Raw genomic sequence first — 24599 nt, 5'->3', positions numbered from 1 at the left:
GTAAAATATAAAGGATTTTTTTTATCTGTTTTAGCAATTTTTGCGTACTATCTAAATAATCGATTCCATATGCTCATTCAAAGATTACATAATATGGTGGCTTGAATGAGCTTATGTTTTTGCTTAGTTTCTTGATAAAAGTTAAGATATCAGTGGAGGTAAACAACAAAGATTTAGTGATAAAGACAAATGAAGGAAGAATAGAAAATGTAAAGAATTAGATATGAAAGTAACATATATAAACTAAAATTTTTGTTTTATAATTTATTGAAGGATAATAAAAATACATACAACACTATTTTCTACATAATTTCCTCTTTTGGAAACACATCTTTCCCAGTGGATAGGTAAGCTTTTCGATCCCATTATCATCAAGTGAATGTAGGTGTGATGTCAACCAATAGCACACGAACGTCTCAACAGCAGCAGCATCTGTTATGTCAATATAACAGGATATTTCAGAATTCCAGTCATCATCATCATTGTGCTCACTAGGAAGATAAGAATCATCCGAACTATCGTAATTTTCTGTCTCATCTAACCAAAACATCTGGGTTTCTTGTTCTTTATCCATTTTTGCACTGCTAACTCACAAAATAAATAACTTAATAAAAGAAAAATTATTATTTAAAATTAAATTATTTTAAATTCTCAATAACAATAGAAACGAGGTCACGCATCAGGTCACATATAATCAGGTGCAGAACTTTCTTTTTACTAATGTGACTTCCCTTAATTCTAATCCTTACCTCTCGGCTGTGGGGGCGAATAAACTTTCGGCCACAACTGTAGTGCTTCTATTTTCTTTCTTGAGCAACTCCTAGTACAGTTTCATCTGTTTCCCAGTAGAACTGAAATGGCGTTTAAAAAAGTGAGCTTTTTTCTCACAACCCGACTAAGGTGGATTACCGACCCAATGGACCGACCCAATCGGTACTCACTGAACGATCTGATCTAATCGGTGCTCATGGAACAGAGATCAAGTGCACAATGAACAGTGATTTATGACCAGATTGGTGCTCAATGAATAATGGTGATCGTGATCTGATCAATGACAGCTGATTTATGATGGTGGTGATTGCTATTTATTTTATTACTGTTATGTAATTGCACAAAACAAACTCAACTAAGTTTTATTGTGTGTTTGTTATTCCTGCTGCTTAAAGTAAATTGTTAATAAGTTGGCAAATATTTGTAAAGATGTTTGACCTCTTAGTAAGCCGTATACTGTTTTATTTTATAATGTAAATCTAAACCATACAACTGGTAGACATGCTATGAGTTGGCGGAAGCAGCATGATCAACACTGTAGTAATGGCAAGAATGATGTTCTACATTTTATAGGACTAGAATCCCTACTACAACTGTTTTTTTTTGCAATATTCATTTGGTTTACAGTAAATGGTAATGGTTAATTATCCATTTTGATAAAGGTTTTATTGTTAATGGTGATGATTGATGATCGCTGAACAATGATCTGTGACCGAATCGGTACTCACTGAACGATCTGATCTAATCGGTGCTCATTGAACCGTGAACAAGTGCCCAATGAACCGTGATTTACGACCAGATTGGTGCTCAATGAATAATGGTGATCGTGATCTGATCAATGACAGCTGATTTATGATGGTGATGATTGCTATTTATTTTATTTCTGTTATGTTAGTGCACAAAACAAACTCACTAAGTTTTATTGTGTATTTGATACTCCTGCTGCTAAAAGTAAATTGTTAATAAGTTGGAAAATATTTGTAAAGATGTTTGACCTCTTAGTAAGCCGTATACTGTTTTATTTATGAATGTAAATCTAAACCATACAACTGATAGACATGCTATGAGTTGGTGCAAGCAGTGTTGGTGATCAACACTGTGTAGTAGTGGCAAGAATGATGTTCTGCATTTTATAGGACTTTCTCTAGAATCCCTTCTACAACTGTTTTTTTTTTGCAATATTCATGTGGTTTACAGTAAATGGTAATGGTTATTAATCCATTTTGATAATGGTTTTATTGTTAATGATGATGATTGATGATCGCTGAACAATGATCTGTGACCCAATCGGTACTCACTGAACGATATGATCTAATCGGTGCTCATGGAACAGAGATCAAGTGCACAATGAACGGTGATTTATGACCAGATTGGTGCTCAATGAATAATGATGATCGTGATCTGATCAATGACAGCTGATTTATGATGGTGGTGATTGCTATTTATTTTATTTCTGTTATGTAATTGCACAAAACAAACTCAACTTAGTTTTATTGTGTATTTGTTACTCCTGCTGCTAAAAGTAAATTGTTAATAAGTTGGCAAATATTTGTAAAGATGTTTGACCTCTTAGTAAGCCGTATACTGTTTTATTTTGTAATGTAAATCTAAACCATACAACTGGTAGACATGTTATGCGTTGGCAGAAGCAGCATGATCAACACTGTGGTAGTGGCAAGAATGATGTTCTGCATTTTATAGGACTTTCTCTAGAATCCTTTCTACAACTGTTTTTTTGCTATATTTATGTGGTTTACAGTAAATGGTAATGGTTATTAATCCATTTTGATATCAGTTTTATTGTTAATGGTGATGATTGATGATTGTTGGAACAATGATCTGTTTTCTAATCTGTACTCACTGAACGATCTGATCTAATCGGTGCTCATGGAACAGAGATCAAGTGCACAATGAATGGTGATTTATGACCAGATTGGTGCTTAATGAATAATGGTGATCGTGATCTGATCAATGACAGCTGATTTATGATGGTGGTGATTTCTATTTATTTTTTTTCTGTTATGTATTTGCACAAAACAAACTCAACTTAGTTTTATTGTATATTTGTTACTCCTGCTGCTAAAAGTAAATTGTTAATAAGTTGGCAAATATTTGTAAAGACGTTTGACCTCTTAGTAAGCCGTATACTGTTTTATTTTATAATGTAAATCTAAACCATACAACTGATAGACATGCTATGAGTTGGTGCAAGCAGTGTTGGTGATCAACACTGTGTAGTAGTGGCAAGAATGATGTTCTGCATTTTATAGGACTTTCTCTAGAATCCCTTCTACAATTGTTTTTTTTTTTTGCAATATTCATGTGGTTTACAGTAAATGGTAATGGTTATTAATCCATTTTGATAATGGTTTTATTGTTAATGGTGATGATTGATGATGGCTGAACAATGATCTGTGACCCAATCGGTACTCACTGAACGATCTGATCTAATCGGTGCTCATGGAACAGAGATCAAGTGCACAATGAACAGTGATTTATGACCAGATTGGTGCTCAATGAATAATGGTGATCGTGATCTGATCAATGACAGCTGATTTATGATGGTGGTGATTGCTATTTATTTTATTACTGTTATGTAATTGCACAAAACAAACTCAACTAAGTTTTATTGTGTGTTTGTTATTCCTGCTGCTTACCTGCTGCTTAAAGTAAATTGTTAATAAGTTGGCAAATATTTGTAAAGATGTTTGACCTCTTAGTAAGCCGTATACTGTTTTATTTTATAATGTAAATCTAAACCATACAACTGGTAGACATGCTATGAGTTGGCGGAAGCAGCATGATCAACACTGTAGTAGTGGCAAGAATGATGTTCTACATTTTATAGGACTTTCTCTAGAATCCCTTCTACAACTGTTTTTTTTTTGCAATATTCATTTGGTTTACAGTAAATGGTAATGGTTAATTATCCATTTTGAAATGGTGATGATTGATGATCGCTGAACAATGATCTGTGACCGAATCGGTACTCAAAGAACGATCTGATCTAATTGGTGCTCATTGAACCGTGATCAAGTGCCCAATGAACCGTGATTTACGACCAGATTGGTGCTCAATGAATAATGGTGATCGTGATCTGATCAATGACAGCTGATTTATGATGGTGATGATTGCTATTTATTTTATTTCTGTTATGTTAGTGCACAAAACAAACTCACTAAGTTTTATTGTGTATTTGTTACTCCTGCTGCTAAAAGTAAATTGTTAATAAGTTGGAAAATATTTGTAAAGATGTTTGACCTCTTAGTAAGCCGTATACTGTTTTATTTTTGAATGTAAATCTAAACCATACAACTGATAGACATGCTATGAGTTGGTGCAAGCAGTGTTGGTGATCAACACTGTGTAGTAGTGGGAATCCCTTCTACAACTGTTTTTTTGTTGCAATATTAATGTGGTTTACAGTAAATGGTAATGGTTAATAATCCATTTTGATAATGGTTTTATTGTTAATGGTGATGATTGATGATCGCTGAACAATGATCTGTGACCCAATCGGTACTCACTGAATGATCTGATCTAATCAGTGCTCATGGAACAGAGATCAAGTGCACAATGAACGGTGATTTATGACCAGTTTGGTGCTCAATGAATAATGGTGATCGTGATCTGATCAATGACAGCTGATTTATGATGGTGATGATTGCTATTTATTTTATTTCTGTTATGTAATTGCACAAAACAAACTCAACTAAGTTTTATTGTGTATTTGTTATTCCTGCTGCTAAAAGTAAATTGTTAATAAGTTGGCAAATATTTGTAAAGATGTTTGACCTCTTAGTAAGCTGTATACTGTTTTATTTTATAATGTAAATCTAAACCATACAACTGGTAGACATGTTATGCGTTGGCAGAAACAGCATGATCAACACTGTGGTAGTGGCAAGAATGATGTTCTGCATTTTATAGGACTTTCTCTAGAATCTCTTCTACAACTGTTTTTTTTTTTGCAATATTCATGTGGTTTACAGTAAATGGTAATGGTTATTAATCCATTTTGATAATGGTTTTATTGTTAATGATGATGATTGATGATCAGTGAACAATGATCTGTGACCCAATCGGTACTCACTGAACGATCTGATCTAATCGGTGCTCACGGAACAGAGATCAAGTGCACAATGAACGGTGATTTATGACCAGATTGGTGCTCAATGAATAATGATGATCGTGATCTGATCAATGACAGCTGATTTATGATGGTGGTGATTGCTATTTATTTTATTTCTGTTATGTAATTGCACAAAACAAACTCAACTATGTTTTATTGTGTATTTGTTACTCCTGCTGATAAAAGTAAATTGTTAATAAGTTGGCAAATATTTGTAAAGATGTTTGACCTCTTAGTAAGCCGTATACTGTTTTATTTTTGAATGTAAATCTAAACCATACAACTGATAGACATGCTATGAGTTGGTGCAAGCAGTGTTGGTGATCAACACTGTGTAGTAGTTGCAAGAATGATGTTCTGCATTTTATAGGACTTTCTCTAGAATCCCTTCTACAACTGTTTTTTTTTGCAATATTCATTTGGTTTACAGTAAATGGTAATGGTTATTAATCCATTTTGATATCAGTTTTATTGTTAATGGTGATGATTGATGATCGCTGAACAATGATCTGTGACCCAATCGGTACTCACTGAACGATCTGTTCTAATCAGTGCTCATTGAACCGTGATTAAGTGCCCATTGAACCGTGATTTACGACCAGATTGGTGCTCAATGAATAATGGTGATCGTGATCTGATCAATGACAGCTGATTTATATGGTGGTGATTGCTATTTATTTTTTTTCTGTTATGTATTTGCACAAAACAAACTCAACTTAGTTTTATTGTGTATTTGTTACTCCTGCTGCTAAAAGTAAATTGTTAATAAGTTGGCAAATATTTGTAAAGATGTTTGACCTCTTAGTAAGCCGTATACTGTTTTATTTTATAATATAAATCTAAACCATACAACTGGTAGACATGTTATGCGTTGGCGGAAGCAGCATGATCAACACTGTGGTAGTGGCAAGAATGATGTTCTGCATTTTATAGGACTTTCTCTAGAATCCTTTCTACAACTGTTTTTTTGCTATATTTATGTGGTTTACAGTAAATGGTAATGGTTATTAATCCATTTTGATATCAGTTTTATTGTTAATGGTGATGATTGATGATCGCTGAACAATGATCTGTGACCCAATCGGTACTCACTGAACGATCTGATCTAATCAGTGCTCATTGAACCGTGATCAAGTGCCCATTGAACCGTGATTTACGACCAGATTGGTGCTCAATGAATAATGGTGATCGTGATCTGATCAATGACAGCTGATTTATGATGGTGGTGATTGCTATTTATTTTTTTTCTGTTATGTATTTGCACAAAACAAACTCAACTTAGTTTTATTGTGTATTTGTTACTCCTGCTGCTAAAAGTAAATTGTTAATAAGTTGGCAAATATTTGTAAAGATGTTTGACCTCTTAGTAAGCCGTATACTGTTTTATTTTATAATGTAAATCTAAACCATACAACTGATAGACATGCTATGAGTTGGTGCAAGCAGTGTTGGTGATCAACACTGTGTAGTAGTGGCAAGAATGATGTTCTGCATTTTATAGGACTTTCTCTAGAATCCCTTCTACAACTGTTTTTTTTTGCAATATTCATGTGGTTTACAGTAAATGGTAATGGTTAATAATCCATTTTGATAATGGTTTTATTGTTAATGGTGATGATTGATGATCGCTGAACAATGATCTGTGACCCAATCGGTACTCACTGAACGATCTGATCTAATCAGTGCTCATGGAACAGAGATCAAGTGCACAATGAACGGTGATTTATGACCAGTTTGGTGCTCAATGAATAATGGTGATCGTGATCTGATCAATGACAGCTGATTTATGATGGTGGTTATTGCTATTTATTTTATTTCTGTTATGTAATTGCACAAAACAAACTCAACTAAGTTTTATTGTGTATAAACGCCTGGAAGAACCTTGGTACAAATCCTGGTCAGAGTTAACATGTTTTTATGTGGTATAGAAACTGACTTCCATATTTCCAGACAGACAAAAGCTTTGAGCTTAGTGTTAATTATATAAAAATATAACATTGAAACCAGTATTTTAATTTTATGTATCTAAAATATAGAATTCTGAGAATATATCTATAAAAAAAAGTAATTTTTTGAAATTTTCATATTACTTGGTAAATATTTCCTTACTGAAATTATGAATATTCACATTACTGTATATTTGTCCTTATTAATTGTAAAGGTCCTACCTGAATCTACTTTTTCATTTTGAAAAAGTTGATTCTTCGATCAATGTACTCTATTCTCCAAATACTTTGTACTCTATTTGTAATATTTCACACTCTCCAAATATTCTCTGTATAAAAAATAATATATAAATATACATATATATATTTATTTATTTATTTACTTGCAAACATATTAGCCCATCAACCAATAAATTGCAAACTTTTGGGTTATTGTTAATATCACCCAATATAACCATTATTATAACCATCTATATTTATTTATTTTTTAAATATAATTTAACCAAACTTAACCTAAGCTTGCTCACTTGCTAACCTTCACTAATTAACACAGTAATGTTTTGAGTATTTATAAATAATAAATCCAGTAATTATTGCAATTCAATTATTTATTATTTAAGCAATCAAAACATTACTGTTAATTAGTTGAGGTTAGTGAGCAAAGTGACTGTAGGTTAAGTTTGATTAATTTATATCTATAATTATAAGCAATATTGCTTATATTTTTAACATGTAAAATATGTTAATGATCCCATAACTCTGAAGTAATTTCAAAGTTATGGGATCATTATGATTATGATCGATGAGCTAATATATAAGTACCATTTACTTTAATATTATTTATTTATTATGTTATATACGAACTATCTGTAACATTACAAATATATTTTCCTTCATCTTCCTTCGTAACATTATGAATAATTAATTTTTTAGATTCAATTATTTTTACAATAGAGGAAGTCTGTGACGTTTTTGTAGCGTTTGTTATTTCAATATGATTATTCTGTAAAAGAATAATTTAAAACAAAAATTAAATACATGTACGTTAATAATAAAGAACCTAATCTAAGTACATGTATGAGGGGTGGTTGAAAGACAATGCATAGTAATTCATAATTTGAGAATGAAAAGAGATAGCGATAGTCAAATGAAACAAATATGCCATAAGAGTACATTTTATTTGCTATTAAAACTTATATTTATTTTTCCATATAGTTACCATTTACCGCTACACATTTCTCTCAGCTGTAAACCAATTTTCCCATTCCGTCATTGAAGACTGTTTGTGGTCTCTCCTTGATCTACAACTTCACTACATCCTTCAATTCATAATCCTGAAATGAATGCATCTTCAGATCATCATTGTGAATTGAATCTCCTTAATATCATTCTATAATTGCAGAAAGGAGTGAAAATTTCATAGCACCAAATCTGTTGAGTATAGAGTTAAAAATTCAATCATTGTATGTTGTTTTCGACGTTTTAACATAGTAGATGTACTTGACACCATAACAATTTCGGCTGACAGAAAACAAGAGGAGAGAGTCAACTTCGCAATAATCTTGCCTGTTGCAAATATTGTGTTCAACTGAGCTATCATGTTACACAATTATTGGCTTTGTGAATAGTCGAACATGACACACACATTTCCTAAGGTGTTCCTCCTCTTTTTGGTGCTTTTAATCAGTCACAGAAACTGAACAACCACTATGAAGTTCAACCTCAACAATCGCTTTATCACCTTGGATGCTCGAAATTTTACTGCCTATCTACTCAAAATACTTGCAGATACAATACAATGATGAATTTTTCTCACTAGGGTTAATTTTTTTGCAGTTAAAAATTCAATTGCTGCATGTTGTTTTAGATGCATTGACATAGCAGGTGTAAACAATTCCATAACAATGTCAAATGAAATAAAATGAGAGGGCAAGGATGAAAAACGTTTTGGAATGTAAGTAGTACAGGAATGAAAATACAAGATGAAAGAACCTGTCACTCTATGTGACATTATATTATTTCATTACATTTTAGCTGTCCCTCTTATATTGTTTAACCGAAGTATATTGTGAAATTTCAACCAAGATTCATCTTTCTGTTAATAAAGGTTTTTTTTATGTTGACATAATAAATCAAAACATATATACATAATAAATATAAATACAGATATCAACTGAGTTAATTAAAATAATGTTAAAAAATTCTGATCAATATAAGATTGGAGTAAGAAAGTGCTCTTTTTGTTTGTTGTATAGGAATAAATAAATTTATAAAAAAGAGAAAGAATATTGTAGGATAATACAGTGAAGTAGTTCTTTTTCTCCACTTAATAGGTAAACTAAGTAACCTGTTTCTGCATCCACCTTTTCAGAGGTCTTCCTCCATCTCTTTTTCCATCTGGTCTATATATCAGAACTTCAGCTGACAGGTATTGTGACTAATAATGTGGTATACCGCATGAATTTATATCCCTTAATGGTCTATAAGAGAACAGGCATCCCTAACTCATTTCTCTTCCTGTCTGTCCTAATGTATCCAGCTGTTGCTTTTAAGATCGTCACCTTCCTGACTGTATTAAATGAATCTCTTCTTCATTGTGATCCAGGTCTCACACTATATAAAAATACAGTTACGGCAAGTGCTTTGTGGAATTTCATCCTTGATTAGTTCTTTAAAGTTTTATGAACATTTCTACATATTGCTCTAAACTTGTTAAGTTTGTTTAAAATAGCTTCGTCTTTGAAAAACTGCACATCACATCTAATGTGATTAAAATGTGAAGCTTGTACCAAAATAATGTACAAGCTTCGAAACCTGGGATCAGAATTGAATACTTTTTTATAAAGACCATCATTTTTTATTTCAAAGCTAATATTTTCATCTTATATTTAAACTTTTGCAAGGTAAAAATTGCTCTCAGCAGATCACTTTCGTTTTCCTCAATTACCATTTTATATTTGCGTATAACAAGGAATTTAATTTGTAAATTACAACCTGCACTCCTGTATCCACCTTTTTAGGGTGGAAAAAGAAGAGAAGATGTTACAAAGTGTTGGTGTTATGGTACAACTCAGCTTAATGTTTTTATTAGCAGGTAACTTTACCAGTTACCTGCTGCCAACTGGTAAAGTAGTTATTAAGGAAAGAAGGAAAATTAAACAGTAAATAAATAAGAGAAAAGATAAATACGCATACTTACACCAAGTAATTGAAGATTTGGTGGTACCCAATCAAGTGTTACAATTACACCAGCAGCAACTGATACCGAACAATCTAATTCAGCATTACCACCAATCAATGCAACACTTACATTAATGGTAGGTTTTTCAACAGTATCTACATGTGCTATTAAAAATAAATAACATCTTTATTAGTTTTAAAACCAATCAATCACAAAAAAGCTAAGTGACAAAATTAAACTGGAAAAAAATAAAATTATAATAATAATTTTTAAATTTTGAGGTTGGGGAAAAGTTTCTTTGTATTCTTGAATAGATGACTTTATCACATAAATCTGGTAATATTATTCAAATCTGGCAACATGCTTTTGAAAGGTGACATACCTCTGAGTATTTTTTAGAAAAATTATTATTATATTAATTTATTTATTTAAAAATTATTTCATCTCGAAAATGAGCAAAAATAAATAAAAGATTCAATACATTTTGAAATTGTATAATAAAAAAGGAGAATGTGACTCAAGCGATTAAAAAAATGTGACATCTTTATGAACATGATCAGTATCAATATATGAAGAAGAAAGCTGGTTCAAGGGATTTCAACATGGATATTTTAATCTCAATAATGCACCTTGTTCGGATCGGCAAATGACTGAAAAAGTCGATGAAATCATGAAAAATTGAATAAAATCAGAATATTAACAATTTTGATATCAGTAACAAACTAAACAATAACCACAAAACAGTTCTAAACTATTTAAAGAAGTCTGGATAAAAAATACTCAGCGTTTGGATGTCACAAAATTTAACAAAGATAAATTTAATGGATCAAATTTTCATCTGCGAATCATTACTAAAACAGAACAAAATCAAACTATTTTTGAAATGGCTCATTATAATGTATATAATTAATATGTATATAATTATAATGTATAGAAAAATCACGGTCAAAGAAAGCTAAAACTCCACAAATGATTGTAAAGTCAGAATTGATGCTAAGAAAAGTGGATGATTGTGATGATGATGATGATGATGATGTGTGTGGGGGGGGGGGGCATTTGAAATGCATTGTTCACTATGAACTGCTGCTACATGGTCAAATGATTCTAACCTCACTGTCAATAACTGAAAAGATTATAATAAATAATAAATAAATACTCAGAACAATTGTGATAAAGCAATCAGGATTAATCAATAGAAAAGATGGTGCCTTCCACATGGCAACACCAGACTCACCTTTGGTGATCTGTTGAAAATTGCGAGAGTCAAGCTGAGATGTTTTGATGCATCCACTGTATAGTCCTGTCCTAATAAAATCAAACTACTACTTGCTTTGGTCTCTACAGAACTTTCTTAAAGGTATAAAGTTGGCTATAAAAGAGACCTGTGAAAATCACTTACCACAGTTTTTTGTCCAGAATACATACAAGTTTTACAACAATGGAATTATGATTTTACCTCAACAATGACAAAAGTTGGTTGATCAAAACGGTGTATGTTTGGTTTAAAAAATTTCATTTGAAACATAAAAAAACTTGTTCTACTTTGCATTAAAATACAAAGTATTTTCATTTCCCCTACCCATTTTTAATTATTATAAATATAAAATAAAAATGTTAACTATTTAAAAATTTCTTACATAATTAACATTAAAAATCTGGGTAGAAAGATTTAATTACTGAATCAAAATAAACGTATATAAATTACTTCTGGATTAAATATCATGTGCCATCAAGTTTGAGATCGATAATCTGTAAATAGGCTGACCTTCATAAAGAATACACAAAAATACAACTCATTAAATTCTCTTTAGTGATTTAAGATTCAGACTTTTTATTCAAGACATTATTTAGTAAAGCTGACAAAACGAATCTGTTTTTACAATTATAATTTCAAAAGACCTTACTTTAAGGTAATTGTTACAAAATTCATTAGTCGATTGAAATATTGAAGCATTATTTATTACAAATCGATTTGTTTTAAATCAATCTGCCAACTCTCAAATTGCTAAATCCTTTTTTCACTTGTTATACTTTTTATGAGGACATAATAACTTATTGAGATATAGGAAACATACACATACTGTATTTGCTTTGTTATAAATTCATCATTATAAACAAGATAATAAATTAAAATTATAATGAGTAGATTGTTTTATTATTGTAATAAATAATTTTCTTATCATATAACAAATGTGGCAAGATTTCTTTGAAATATAAAACTAAATAATTTATATAGAGATATAATGACAGATAACTGGAAAAAATCTCAGCCAAGTCTACATAGTTTAAATTTATTATTTAGTAATAATAAAGTTGAAATAAAAATCTTTTACATACAACTTTCAACAGACAAAGGCCAACATTAGTGAACTATCACATCTTTATAAAAGCAAAAAAATATAAAAATAAAATAAATATATTTTTTTTAAATTAAATGATATGTTTACTTATTTGTATCCCACAGCAAGAACCGTCATCATTAATTCTACGTAAATTTTCTTATTTGACTACATATTTTGTAAAGAAAAATTATATAAAGGAAAGATAATGTAAGAGTGAAAGAAACATAAAGAAAGAATTAAACAGTAAATCTCAATTATCAGGTTATGATAATTAAATCAAGTTAAGTTGAAAACTGAAATAAATTTGAAAACGAAAAGATACTCAAAAATGTAAGTACACATAAGAAAATAAATAAATGAAAATGAAGAAATTATAAACTAATACATTAGATTGTAATGGGAGAATCTGAGATGGAAGTTTCAGTTAGATGTTTTTAGGCTAAATAAATAATTTTGATTCAAGTTGTCTAAAAACTGATATGTGTGTATTTTATTCTAAAAACATTGTTAGAAATATTTGTTTTATATCTTTTTTTATAAATTATTATTTATTAATGTTATTTCTTATTTTCTGTTTTATATATATGAACATTTTACTGTGCACATCATGATATACACTATCATTCCATTATGGACTATAATACAGAGATATTCACAATTATTTTGATTCATGGAATGTAGTTATGCACAACTGGTACTGTCTTACAGCAAGTATTGGAAATGTCCACCATCTTTCTGAAGATAGGAGCGAATCATTCGCACCATATTTCTTGATACCCTTTGTAGAACATCACTGCTAATGAAATTTATCTTGAAAAATATGGTGCACAGAGTTCGGTGCTTCTTTCAGGAAAAAGTGGACATTTCCAACACTTGCCTTAAGACAATACCAGTTATGCATAACTACATTCTATGAATCAAATGAGATGTGAGTACCTCTGTATTATAAACCATAGCAGAATTATAGTGTGTAGTATCATGATGTGCATGATAAAATTATCTGACTGTATATATATATATATATATATATATATATATATATATAGTTACTGAATATAACTAGTAAAATTAATAATAAAAATCTGTTACATTTATTAATAATAATAAAAAAGGAAATAACAATGCTTAATATGCAATACATGAACAGTTGTAATACAACACTTGCAACCCACACTTGTACTTGTAACTTTGTAACTGTTGAGTCAGCTAGTGGTTTAGAAGTTTTTAGGCCACATTTTTTCACATGAAATGTGAACTTGGTCACGCAGTACATATAAGAGTACACTATTTCTACTTTTAAACAATTGAATGGACATCTTTAACATTTTTATTGTTAAATTTTCATGAAAAATGTTTGTTTTCCAGTTTATTTCTTTATCTCAATATTGTTTAGCAAAGCTCTTTATTCATATTTAAAAATAAAAGCAAAAATAAAGCCAAATAATAGAAGGCATTTAATGTTTTTCACAGCTAGTTTCAAAGCACAGTAACGCACTAAAAAAAAAAAAAAAAAAAAAAAAAAAATAGCAATAAATTTTATTTTCTTAAATAATAATACTTTGTACATAGAATAAATGTAACAACAGAAAGAAAGAAGATTTTATTTTAATAAAATTTAGTTAAGTTTCTAGCAAAAAGCAAGAGCAAAAAAGGTAAACCTAGAACAGAAGAATATAAATGAATTCAAGGTGAAAAACTGAAAGAATATAAACAAAACAACAAAGATAGATAGAAAACAAAAAGTAGTGATAATGAAGCTGTTTTGTTGTGGAATACACAGGAAAAAACATGATAATATGTACAATCTTTTTTTTTTTTCATTTAAAAACCGGAAAAAAAACAACAAAAATTTAACACACCTAGTTACTTTAATAATTGAAGGGTTTTTTGTAGAAAACAATATAAGTGCAAAATAAATAAAAACTTTTTCCTTATAAATATTCTATGTGGTCATGCTTATACAATAGAAAATGAATATGTAGTTAAACAAGTATCAGAAGATTGATATTGAGAGTACGTATGTGTACGTGCATGCTGAATGTGTTTGTGCATGTCAAAATGATGTTAAAATAAATGAAACACAGTGAGATGCCGATTATGTGGATATATCCAACTATCCGACATTAATCACTAATTATCACTCACTAGGCAATTTAAAAAAATTAATATACAGAATGTACATAAAATAATAGTGGGGTTTTAAATGTTTATAGCTTTGGAACAAAGCATTGTAGAGAGATGAACTGTATGTTAAATGAAAGAGAAACCCTCCAAGTTTATGTATGTGAAAACTAGCGCATGCGAGTTCTGATTCCAGTACATACAAGCAGTGGTAGTCACCATGTTTGTGGTGGAGAGGAAGGTTCAATGTATGTTTTGGCTTGCTATGTTTGTGTCAGTTATATGTGTTAAGCGTGAAGGCTGTCATGTGTAAATGAAGACCCTGGATGAAAATAACATTCAGCGATGGGACAATCAACCCAAAGAAATAGGCAGCCTACTGAAGCAAACACATCCAGGATGGCCATCAGTGTCTGATGAAACGATTGAAGCAGTGCAAACAAGTTTGTTGCGTAGCCTGAAGAAATCCGTGTGAAAGTGTTCTAGACAGTTGGGCATTCCTTAAACTACTCACTATGTGTTAAAAATATGGTTACATTTCACTGCATACAAAATTCAGATGTTACAACAATTTTATCTGCAGGACAAAAAAAAATGATTTGATTTCGCTGTAGATATTCTGGATAGGTTAGAGTTATTGGCCCCTTAATTTTTTCTGAAAAAACAATAATGGGGAACATCTTCCTGGATGTGTAAGAAGGGTATGCAGCACCCCAAATAACAGAGAATTCCATTTTCCAGTTAGATGGAGGACCTCCACATTTCATTGCAACCGTGCAGGATTTTCTAAACTAAACATTTCCTCAGTGATGGGTCAAACAAGAAGGGTGGATTGCCTGGCCACCATGGTCTCCAGACCTTACCTGGATTTCTATTTTTGGGGTTATGTAAAACCACAAGTGTATTCCATTCAAGTTTGAAATCTGGACCATTTAAAAGAAAGGATCATTGAAGCTGTTTCTTCTACATGGTGGATGTTCTCTGCCATGTATGGCAAGAAACTGAATATCATCTTGATGCGTGCAGGGCAACTAAGGGAGCACACATCGAAATCTACTCAACAAGTAAGAAATTTTGTTCTCTTTCATTTAATATATAGTTCATCGCTACAATACTTTGTTCTCAACCTATAACCATTTAAAACTCCACTATTATTACTACGGACACACTGTACTATTTAAAAAATCAAAAATACTATTAAAATAAAGTTTTACTTTAACAGGAAGTGTATTTTTTTATATGATGAATTAATTCATCACAGAAACTTTGAAGCCTGTACGTGGGAATATGGAAATGGAATTTTGAAGCGTATATAAAATACAATACCTTACCAGTATAAAAAGGATTTTTGATAAAAAACTAACTAAGAAAACCAGAATCAAAAAAAAAATAAGTAAGAAAGTTATTAAAGTGTTTCAAGTAGTGCCAGAAAAAAAAGAAAATTCATCAAAGTAATAACAGAAAAAAGAAAAAAGTAAAAACTGTACCAAAAAATGAAAAATTATTGGGAAAACAGAAAGGTGAAAATCTAGAAAAAAAAGCAGCTAATTTTGTTCCTTTTACAGAATAATGGAAAAAAATTGATGCTTATATTTTTTATTCATTCTAAAAAGTTTTTTAACTTTATAATCATTTCACTCATCTCAGAAATTTTTCAAAATAAGTCTTAAAAAACAGAAAATCTTTATATAACTATTATTTACAATAAAACACTTTTGTAATTGATAATATTAATACAAGGATCATTAACAAAATATATACAAGTATAGCAATTATTACAGCTTTCTCATAACTGATTATTTTATATAGATTAGCTGCCATGTTCCCAAAAAGATATTGAGCCAATTAGAGTATTTTCATACCACTTCATAAAGAAAATCTTCATTACTAATCCTGCTGATGTGAGGAAAAATTATAATTCAATTATAAAAAGAAAAATTTTCATCCTGTTAAATCTATTTCAACAGGATAAGGAAAAAGTATATATATAAATGGTATCATTTGTTTATAAGATCTATGGCAACACATCCATGATGAGACACAATTTAAGAATGTCATTACTTAGTTCTGTAACAGGGCTGACATGCACATAAGGTGTTGTTTTTTTTAATTGAATGAATTTTTCAGTGGCAAAGAGATGAAAATAGATGATGAAACAGATAAAATTGTTTTAATGGACAAGCTGTATATGCATGTCAGCCCTGACGCAGACTTTAGTTATACGATTAAGATTTTTAAATTATGCCTCATCAGAGATATGTTGCTGTAAACCTGATAGATTTGAATGACACCATTTATACAAGAGAAGGGAGAATTAGTTACATTCTAAGGAAAAAGCTTATATTTCTTGTTTATAGAAATACCAAGCAAACTTATATTTTTATAGGAGGTTGGTTTCCAACAGTTTTTTTTTTTTACTGGTGTAACTATTGAAAGTACATTTTCATGAAATATATTTTTCAGATTAGAAAACTATTTAGAATAGTTTTTATTACTTCAAATTTACACGTAACTGGTAATAAATGGCATAAAAATTTTTTTTTAAACAAGAAATAGTAAACAAACTATAATAAAAGACTGATAACGTATAATGTGAAATTTAGGTACTATAACACAATGATAAAACTTAAATGTTTATAATTCACAGAAACAACTACCTAGCAAATAAACCAAGAATGCAAAAAATTATCATAAAGTAGAAAGTAAAATATTATGTCAATGGTAGAAAGATAATAAAAATACATGCAGAAAAAATAGAAAAGTTACAGTAATTTGAAGAGATTACAGATAAAATATGAAAAAAGAGATTATGCTTCTTGGACAATTAAAAAAATAAGAAAAAACAGGGTGACTATGAAAATATTTAATTGCTTCGTAAAATGTAAGAACAAATCTAATCGCTTTAGATAAATGGAAGAATTAAAATAAACTAGACAGACGAAAAGGAAGAAAAGATATTTGATAGAGAAATATTTAAAAACAAAATACAAAATCTACAGACTTTCCAGGAAAAACCAAGGGAAAAAGAGGAAAACCTAGAACAGAAACAAACTCAAAGTGAAAGAATGAATCAACAAAACATCAAGCTAAAAAACAAAATTCAAAGTGATCTCGTTTTGATGTGGACTATAATAGACAGAAACAGAAAAACCAAACAATATCTACAATATTTTTACATTTAAAACTGAATATGTAAACAAAAAGAATCTAGCACATCTAATTATTTTAATAGTTGAGTGTATAAAACAATATACTCAAACAAACCAAAATAATAAAAAAAAATTGTTTTCATAAAAGATATTCTATGTTAATCATGCCTATTCAATAGAAAAAATATATATATACCTAAACATGTTTCAGAAGCTTGATAATTAGAGCGCAGCACCATTTGTAATTTTATAGAGAATAGTGTATGTACCAGAGAGTCTTTGTGCTGTTGAAAAGAGAACTTTTAACTTGTTAATAAAGTAATCTGTCTTTATTAATGAGATACAGTAGTGGAAGAAGCAAAATTACAGTGAAAAAAAATCAATTATTTGGTTGCATGGAAAACCACATTCACGTATATGTAAAAACATTTAAACAGATTTTCAGCCTTCAAACAGTTAATTGCAAACAACTTATAAAAATAAAATTGGGAATATTGATTACACTGATAACAGAAGGAAAAATTCTAACACTCAGAAAGGCATTTAAATTCATTGAAGAAAACTGCATTCCTTTTTATAAGCATATTGACAGTTACACTTGACAGGAAAGCCACTATGGAAGAAGGAAATGCTCAAAACAGTAGCTTAGTTCTGATCTGAATTACTGTAGAATGTACTGTGCGTTTATAATTAAGTTCCCTCAATTAAAAGTATCTTGTAGATATTATCTAAAAATTATATTATCTTATAAATAATATTACCTTAAAAAACTTAAAATGTTGCCTTAATATTCTATACTATATATGCCTGCCTATGTAAACATAATTCAATGTGGTTATAGTCTTTTTTCTAGCCAACTTTGGATCATGTTTAACACTTTTCTTAGTGTTCTACTCTTTCTTTTCTGCCAGTATTTTTTGTCTCTTACTGACCTTTATCCTAAATTCTTTTGTTACTAATTTATATGTTTTTTATTTTGGAGCTTCTTCTTCAATAAAAACCTTCTTCAATATTTTAATTTTTTGATTAATTTCTGTTTTGTAAGTCCAGAATTTCTATTCCTAGTTTGATAAGTCTTTTTTAATGTAATCACAATAAATACTTTTAGTTTTTATTTCTTTTCATAAAAGAGGAGTATTTTCTTTACAATTCTATTATCACTAATTTTAAAATATGTCCTATGAAAGCCGATCTCTCACGCATTTGTTTTTTATTTCTTTAAATTTTTGGCATAGTATTTTGTGGGGGTGGAATTCATATACGTATATTATGTCATTTTCCTTATTGAACCAAATATTTTCCTGAAAAATTTATTTTCTTTGTTTTGGATTTGTTTTAAAAGGCCCATATTTATCACGGTCAAACATTCTGCTCATACAACACTTTTCGACGAATTACCATATCGAAATACCTAATTCTGCATTTATAGAGGCATATATTTTTTGTTGTATGTTTTATTTTAGATGATAAGCCAATTTAGTTTTCAGTTCTCTCTTTCATAGATAATCTCATTTACATTTTTTTGTTTATCTAACTGGCATTTTTTGTTGATAGATTTAATACGTAAAACTATTTTTGCTATTGTTATTTATTTCATAAAAAAATTTATATACAATATAATAAACAAAAGAGACCGGTTAGGGCATATAGTTAGAGGAAGTGGAATCTTGACAACTGCATCGAAAGAATCAGTAGAAGGATGAAGAAAATAGATTAGGTAAAGATCAAAAACTACAATGGGGCAGCTGGTAACAGGAATGGCTGACCCAGCGTTGGCATAAGGGACCTGCCACCAAGCAGAATACTAGATAATGATGAAGCACAACAGAAAAACAAACAATGTTAACTGCTGGAGTGTGATCAATTGTTTTAGAGGCATGTAGTAAGTAAAGTGAAAATAAAGGACCAAAACTATAGTGGGATTATTTTGTAGTAATAATTTTATGTGCTTATTATATTTACTTTATCATTACTTCATGTGTCTATATAAATAATTTAAATGAATTTTAATCACATAAATTCTAATCTTACAATTTATTTTATAATGACATGATCTATATATACAAAGTATTATTATTATTATTATATATTGATTAGAATAAAACAAATATTTATTTATTTAATTTAATAATAAAACTAATAACAGTTTTAAAAAGTATTCCAATTTTCATATAATGGGTAGAACATCTATGCCACCCAGTGTATCAATAAAATTCTTGTCATAATTTAAATTTTACAAATGTAGTGGGATTTTTCTGAAATCCTCCAAAACATCCTTACAAATTAATCCTGTCATATATGTTAGGTTTCACAAAGGATAAATATGAATGAAATAAACTAATGTATTAGTTTATATATAGTGATTCCAAGTTGCACAGTAATCTCTTGGGAAACGATTTTATAGCCAAAAATAAGAAAAAAAGTTCAAATAAACATAAGTCAGAAAACGATTTGTTAGCTAGTTTCGGGTTGCAAAACACTTACCCTGCTTTCTGCTCCCTCTCCATTGATCCTTGATGGTAAGAAAAAAGGACTATGAGATTATCACCAAGAAGACCACACCACACATTAAATGAAAAGTGTGTTGGAAATGACTTTTAGCAGTCTCGTGGGGATTTTCTACTGCCCAAGTGTGTGTTTCAATAATTTACAGTGCCATTTCTTGTAAAGCACGGATTCATCAGTAATTAGAATATTACTTAAAAAATCAGGATTATGTTCACATTTCCTAATTAATCATTGACAGAATTTCATCCATTTATCAAAATCAGGTGGTAATAACTGTTGTACACATGTTGTATGTAATGGGTATAGTGGTTGCTTCTGTAAGGTTCTTGATTGCAAACCAAGTTCTGGTGTTTGAGATGGGAGATACTTGTACCCCAATCAATATTGCTTCTAGCATTTCTCACAAAATATTCACGACCAGCACTGAATCGTTGTGGTTTAAGCGTAACTGTTTCTCAAACTCACCTCAGCACAACGTCAAATATTTTACGATTTACTCTTTGATCTAGATAATTTTCCTGTTATTCACGTACAGCGGCCAATCCATTTTTATTTACCTTAGATTAACAATATGTCCATCAATTCTTCAAATGAAAACAAATTTGTGGTATCACCCATTGTGAATAACTGACCAAACAGAAAGGAGGCAATTGACAGTCTCTACATGGCTTGGCATGACAGGTGGCGAGATTCGGACAAAGGAAGGTGGACCTATGGGCTAATACGAGACGTCAGGAACTGGGTGGAGCAAAAGCACGGTAATATAGGCTATGAATTCACTCAGTTCCTGTCTGGACATGGATGTTTTCAAGACTACCTGTACAGGATGGGCAGATGCGATACAAGTCGCTGTTACGATTGCGGCGGACTGGATACAGCAGAGCATGTAGTATTTTTTTGTCCTAGATGGCGCAACTTCCGCGTAGTGCTTGCGGGTCAGGGTGTGGAGAGGGCCAACAATATAATCGAGGTAATGCTCAGCGATAGCAACAAGTGGGACTGTGTCTCGGCTACGATCGCATCAATGATACGAGAGAAGGCCAATGAAGAGAGACAACGGCAGGCTGAGTTGATGCGAATCTATGGAAGCTTAGAGTTCGATGACTGGTGATCAAGGGAGGCCAGCTTCTGGGGGTGGGTGGTGGGGGCTCCTCGGAGTCGTCGCTCGTCGATCGCCCCCTGGGGACGCCTTCTGGTCATACAGATTCGGATAGTGGAGTGCCTGGGTGATCATGCAGGGGCTGTAGATACCATATGGCTTAGATCCGGCCCCTGCATGGTAGAAGGGGAGGTTTTTTAGCGGGTGAGAGCCCCGCACTGCCGTCAGTGCGGGCCTGACGGCGGCTGGCAGAGCTTTTTCCTCCGCTACGGAAAGAAAAAAAAAAAAACTGACCAAACAATAACAGCACAACCACCGCTCTAATGAATATTCAAATGCTAGACACTAAACTTAATTGTTGGTCAGCTATTACTGCCAATCTATGAAAACAAATTTTTTTTAAATATTTTAGAAGGATGTCTTTCAAAATTATTTAAACATTTTTAGCATTTGTATGTAAATTGTTCTGTTTAATTCATATCACCCACTTTTTCAATCCAGTTTGTTTGTTTTGTCTCTAATTAAAATTGAACTTCTCAAATTTTTTTTTAATTTTAACAAACGTTAGTTACATCAATTTTCTCAGAATTAAGAGTTATATAAATTTTCTTGTTTATTGGTAAATTAACAATGTTATTTTATTCCAAACCTAAAAAAGTGTACTTTCCTACAAAAACTTTTCCTGTTTTACTCTGTTTTTTCTTAAAACCTAAGTAAGATAGAGGTCTGGAAAGCACCAAATTTATCCCAAGAATTTTAGTATGGTTTAATTTCACAGAGGGAGCAGAAAGCAGGGCTAAATATTTTGTAAGCCAAAACTTGCTAACAAACCATTTTCTGACTTGTTTATATGAACCTTTTTCTTATTTTTGGCTACAGAATCATCTCCCAAGAAATTTGGAACCACCTGTGTACATGTATGTATGTATGCAAATATGTAACTTGTAAAAACTGAAGATGTAACATGTAGAAATCCATTTAAATATTAAACATCAAAGAAGCCAACATCCTCTGAAAAAAAATCACTTCCACTTACTATGAAGTAAAACTTGCAGATAAAATATTTCTGGATCTTTATCAATAATAGCTTCACAGGAATAATGTCCTGAATCAGATAACAATGCGTGGTCTTTCATAAAGCCAACATGCAGATCAAACATAATATCATCAACCTAAAGAAACACAAGCAATAAACCAATATTTACAAGAAAGGTTTATACAAAAGAAATGTATTTATAAATATGGACATCCTTTAAAAAATAGATTTTACATGGTTTATACAAAATTAAATATATATATATATATATATATATATATATTCACAAATAATTTTTTATAAAATTACGTATTTCACCTTAACAATTTTCTCTATAAAGCAGTAAACTTAACATCACATCAAATCACATACAATGTGTAAAAAAAAGTTCCATATAAAAAAGTATATTTATAATGGATTAAAAATTTAAAGTAAATAAATAATATAATTTTAATGGTACAAAAAAAACTGGTCCTAATTTGATACGTACTGAATTCTTATATACTATACTGTTAACTTTTCTTTTTTTTTTTAAATCTGCAGTAATAGAGGTAATAAAGCTTTGAGTAAATAATTATACAGATACCCAAGTATAAGCTGGTTTGTATAAAATTACAGAGAGTAAAAATATCTGATGAATCGTATTATACTCTAGTTATTCATATATATAAATATATACATACAAGATATTAATAAAGTATAGAAAGCAATAAATAAATTTTCAACCATTAAGCATTAAAAAATGATATTTAATAATGCTCCTACTTGAAACCATCTATTTTTTTTTGTATAAGACCACCAAGACTATATCTAAATTATTTTAAATGTAAAGGATAGAGTAGTGGTACATCATTTAAAAGGGCTTTGGAAAACAAAAATTCTGATGGACTAAAATAGTGGTCGTATAATGTTTTTCACAGCTAAGTACAAAAGAGATTTATATAATAAATTTTAAATATTTTTTACATGTTAAACAGAAAAATTAAACTTAATAAATGCTCCTATCTCAAAATGATCAATTTTTGGTACAAAAATTTTGTGGTCTCTACTGGACTCTTGAAACTAGCTGTGAACAAGAGATAAATACTAAAAATTAAAAAAAAAAAAAGATTGCCGGAAAAAATATTGCTCTTTTTGTTTTGGTTTGAATCCATCGTGATTTTGTGTTATACTAGCAAACACCCCATTTGAATTTTGAAAATCGGAAGATTCTTTACAAAGATATAACATTTCTGAATAACTGTGATCTGTTAGATCAATAGTGTAAATTTTTGTTTTTTGAGCAGAAGAAATGATATCTGTGAGACTCTTACCATACGGTTTAAAATTTCATTGTAATTTGTTCGATATTTATATACATATTTATGTAGTTTATGACACTCCCCCACTATAATATAAGATGTAACGTAACGTAAGGATTCCAATACAGGGTTATACATTTACATCAGTTCAGCTGTTTAGCTACTACAGTGGAACAAACAAATAAACTTACATACATACATACATACATAGACACAAACATACATCATAAATACATTACACTCCTTTTTGGGCAGTCATGTAAAAATAATGATAAATGATCACCACTTTGGTTAAGGTCATCATAAACAAAATTGTTTATTTACATCAACATTTTTGTTTTTTAATTCTCTTTCAAATGAGTCACAAACCTATCCTTCCGATGTAAAATTTTTGTGTTACCCCATGGCTTTCTGAGTACTTCGGGTATAACTGTCTTGAAAAAATAGATTGTTTTGAGGTAGTTGCATTTGTTAAATTTCATTTTTCTATGTTTAATGGTTAAAATTATTCAAGGTTTCCCATACTCTATTAATAGCGTAATATATATTCTCTCTCTGCCTGTCTGTCTGTCTGTCTGTCTCTTTTTGTTTGTCTCTCTGTCTGTTTGTCTGTCTGTCCCTCTGTCTGTATGCCTGAATGTGTGCGTGTGTGTGTATGTGTAAAACTATATTTTCATTTGTGATAAATCTTGCTGTCAATAACAAATCAGATTTTGGTGCTTCCAGGAAATGCTGCAAGATGAGAAATGAATAAAAAGTGGATGAAACTATATTTAATAAATCCAGTACTCATAAATTTAATAAAATATTGGTTACAGTTTTCCAAAATTGGTATTTATAAATGACTGATAACCATAATGGTTATTATTGCATAAAATTAAAAATTGTACAACAAAAATTAAGTGAGTTTGTTTTAAATGTAATTGTTACATTAACAAAATTAGAGACCTTTGAATTAAAAAAAAAAAAATATGATAAAAATTAAAACCAGCAATAAATTAGCCCAATATCTT

At 30.3% G+C, this 24599-nt stretch overlaps 1 protein-coding gene across 1 annotated transcript in view; it reads right to left on the bottom strand.

Annotated features, from left to right (window-relative positions):
* Nucleotides 1–8036: 8036 nt before the first annotated feature.
* Nucleotides 8037–24599, bottom strand: part of LOC142332383 (vascular endothelial growth factor receptor 1-like) — a 56117-nt gene continuing 39554 nt past the window's right edge. The window contains exons 6-8 of the mRNA XM_075378806.1: nucleotides 22286–22421; nucleotides 10049–10194; nucleotides 8037–8183 (exon numbers count right to left, since the gene is read on the bottom strand). Of these exons, the coding sequence (XP_075234921.1) occupies nucleotides 8151–8183; nucleotides 10049–10194; nucleotides 22286–22421 (315 nt within the window). The 3' untranslated portion in view covers nucleotides 8037–8150. The remainder of the gene's footprint in view (nucleotides 8184–10048; nucleotides 10195–22285; nucleotides 22422–24599) is intronic.

Source organism: Lycorma delicatula, chromosome 11 (genome assembly GCF_047948215.1).
Source record: "Lycorma delicatula isolate Av1 chromosome 11, ASM4794821v1, whole genome shotgun sequence".
Classification (NCBI taxonomy): Eukaryota; Metazoa; Arthropoda; class Insecta; order Hemiptera; family Fulgoridae; genus Lycorma; species Lycorma delicatula.
This window is presented reverse-complemented; position numbering and strand designations above follow the sequence as displayed.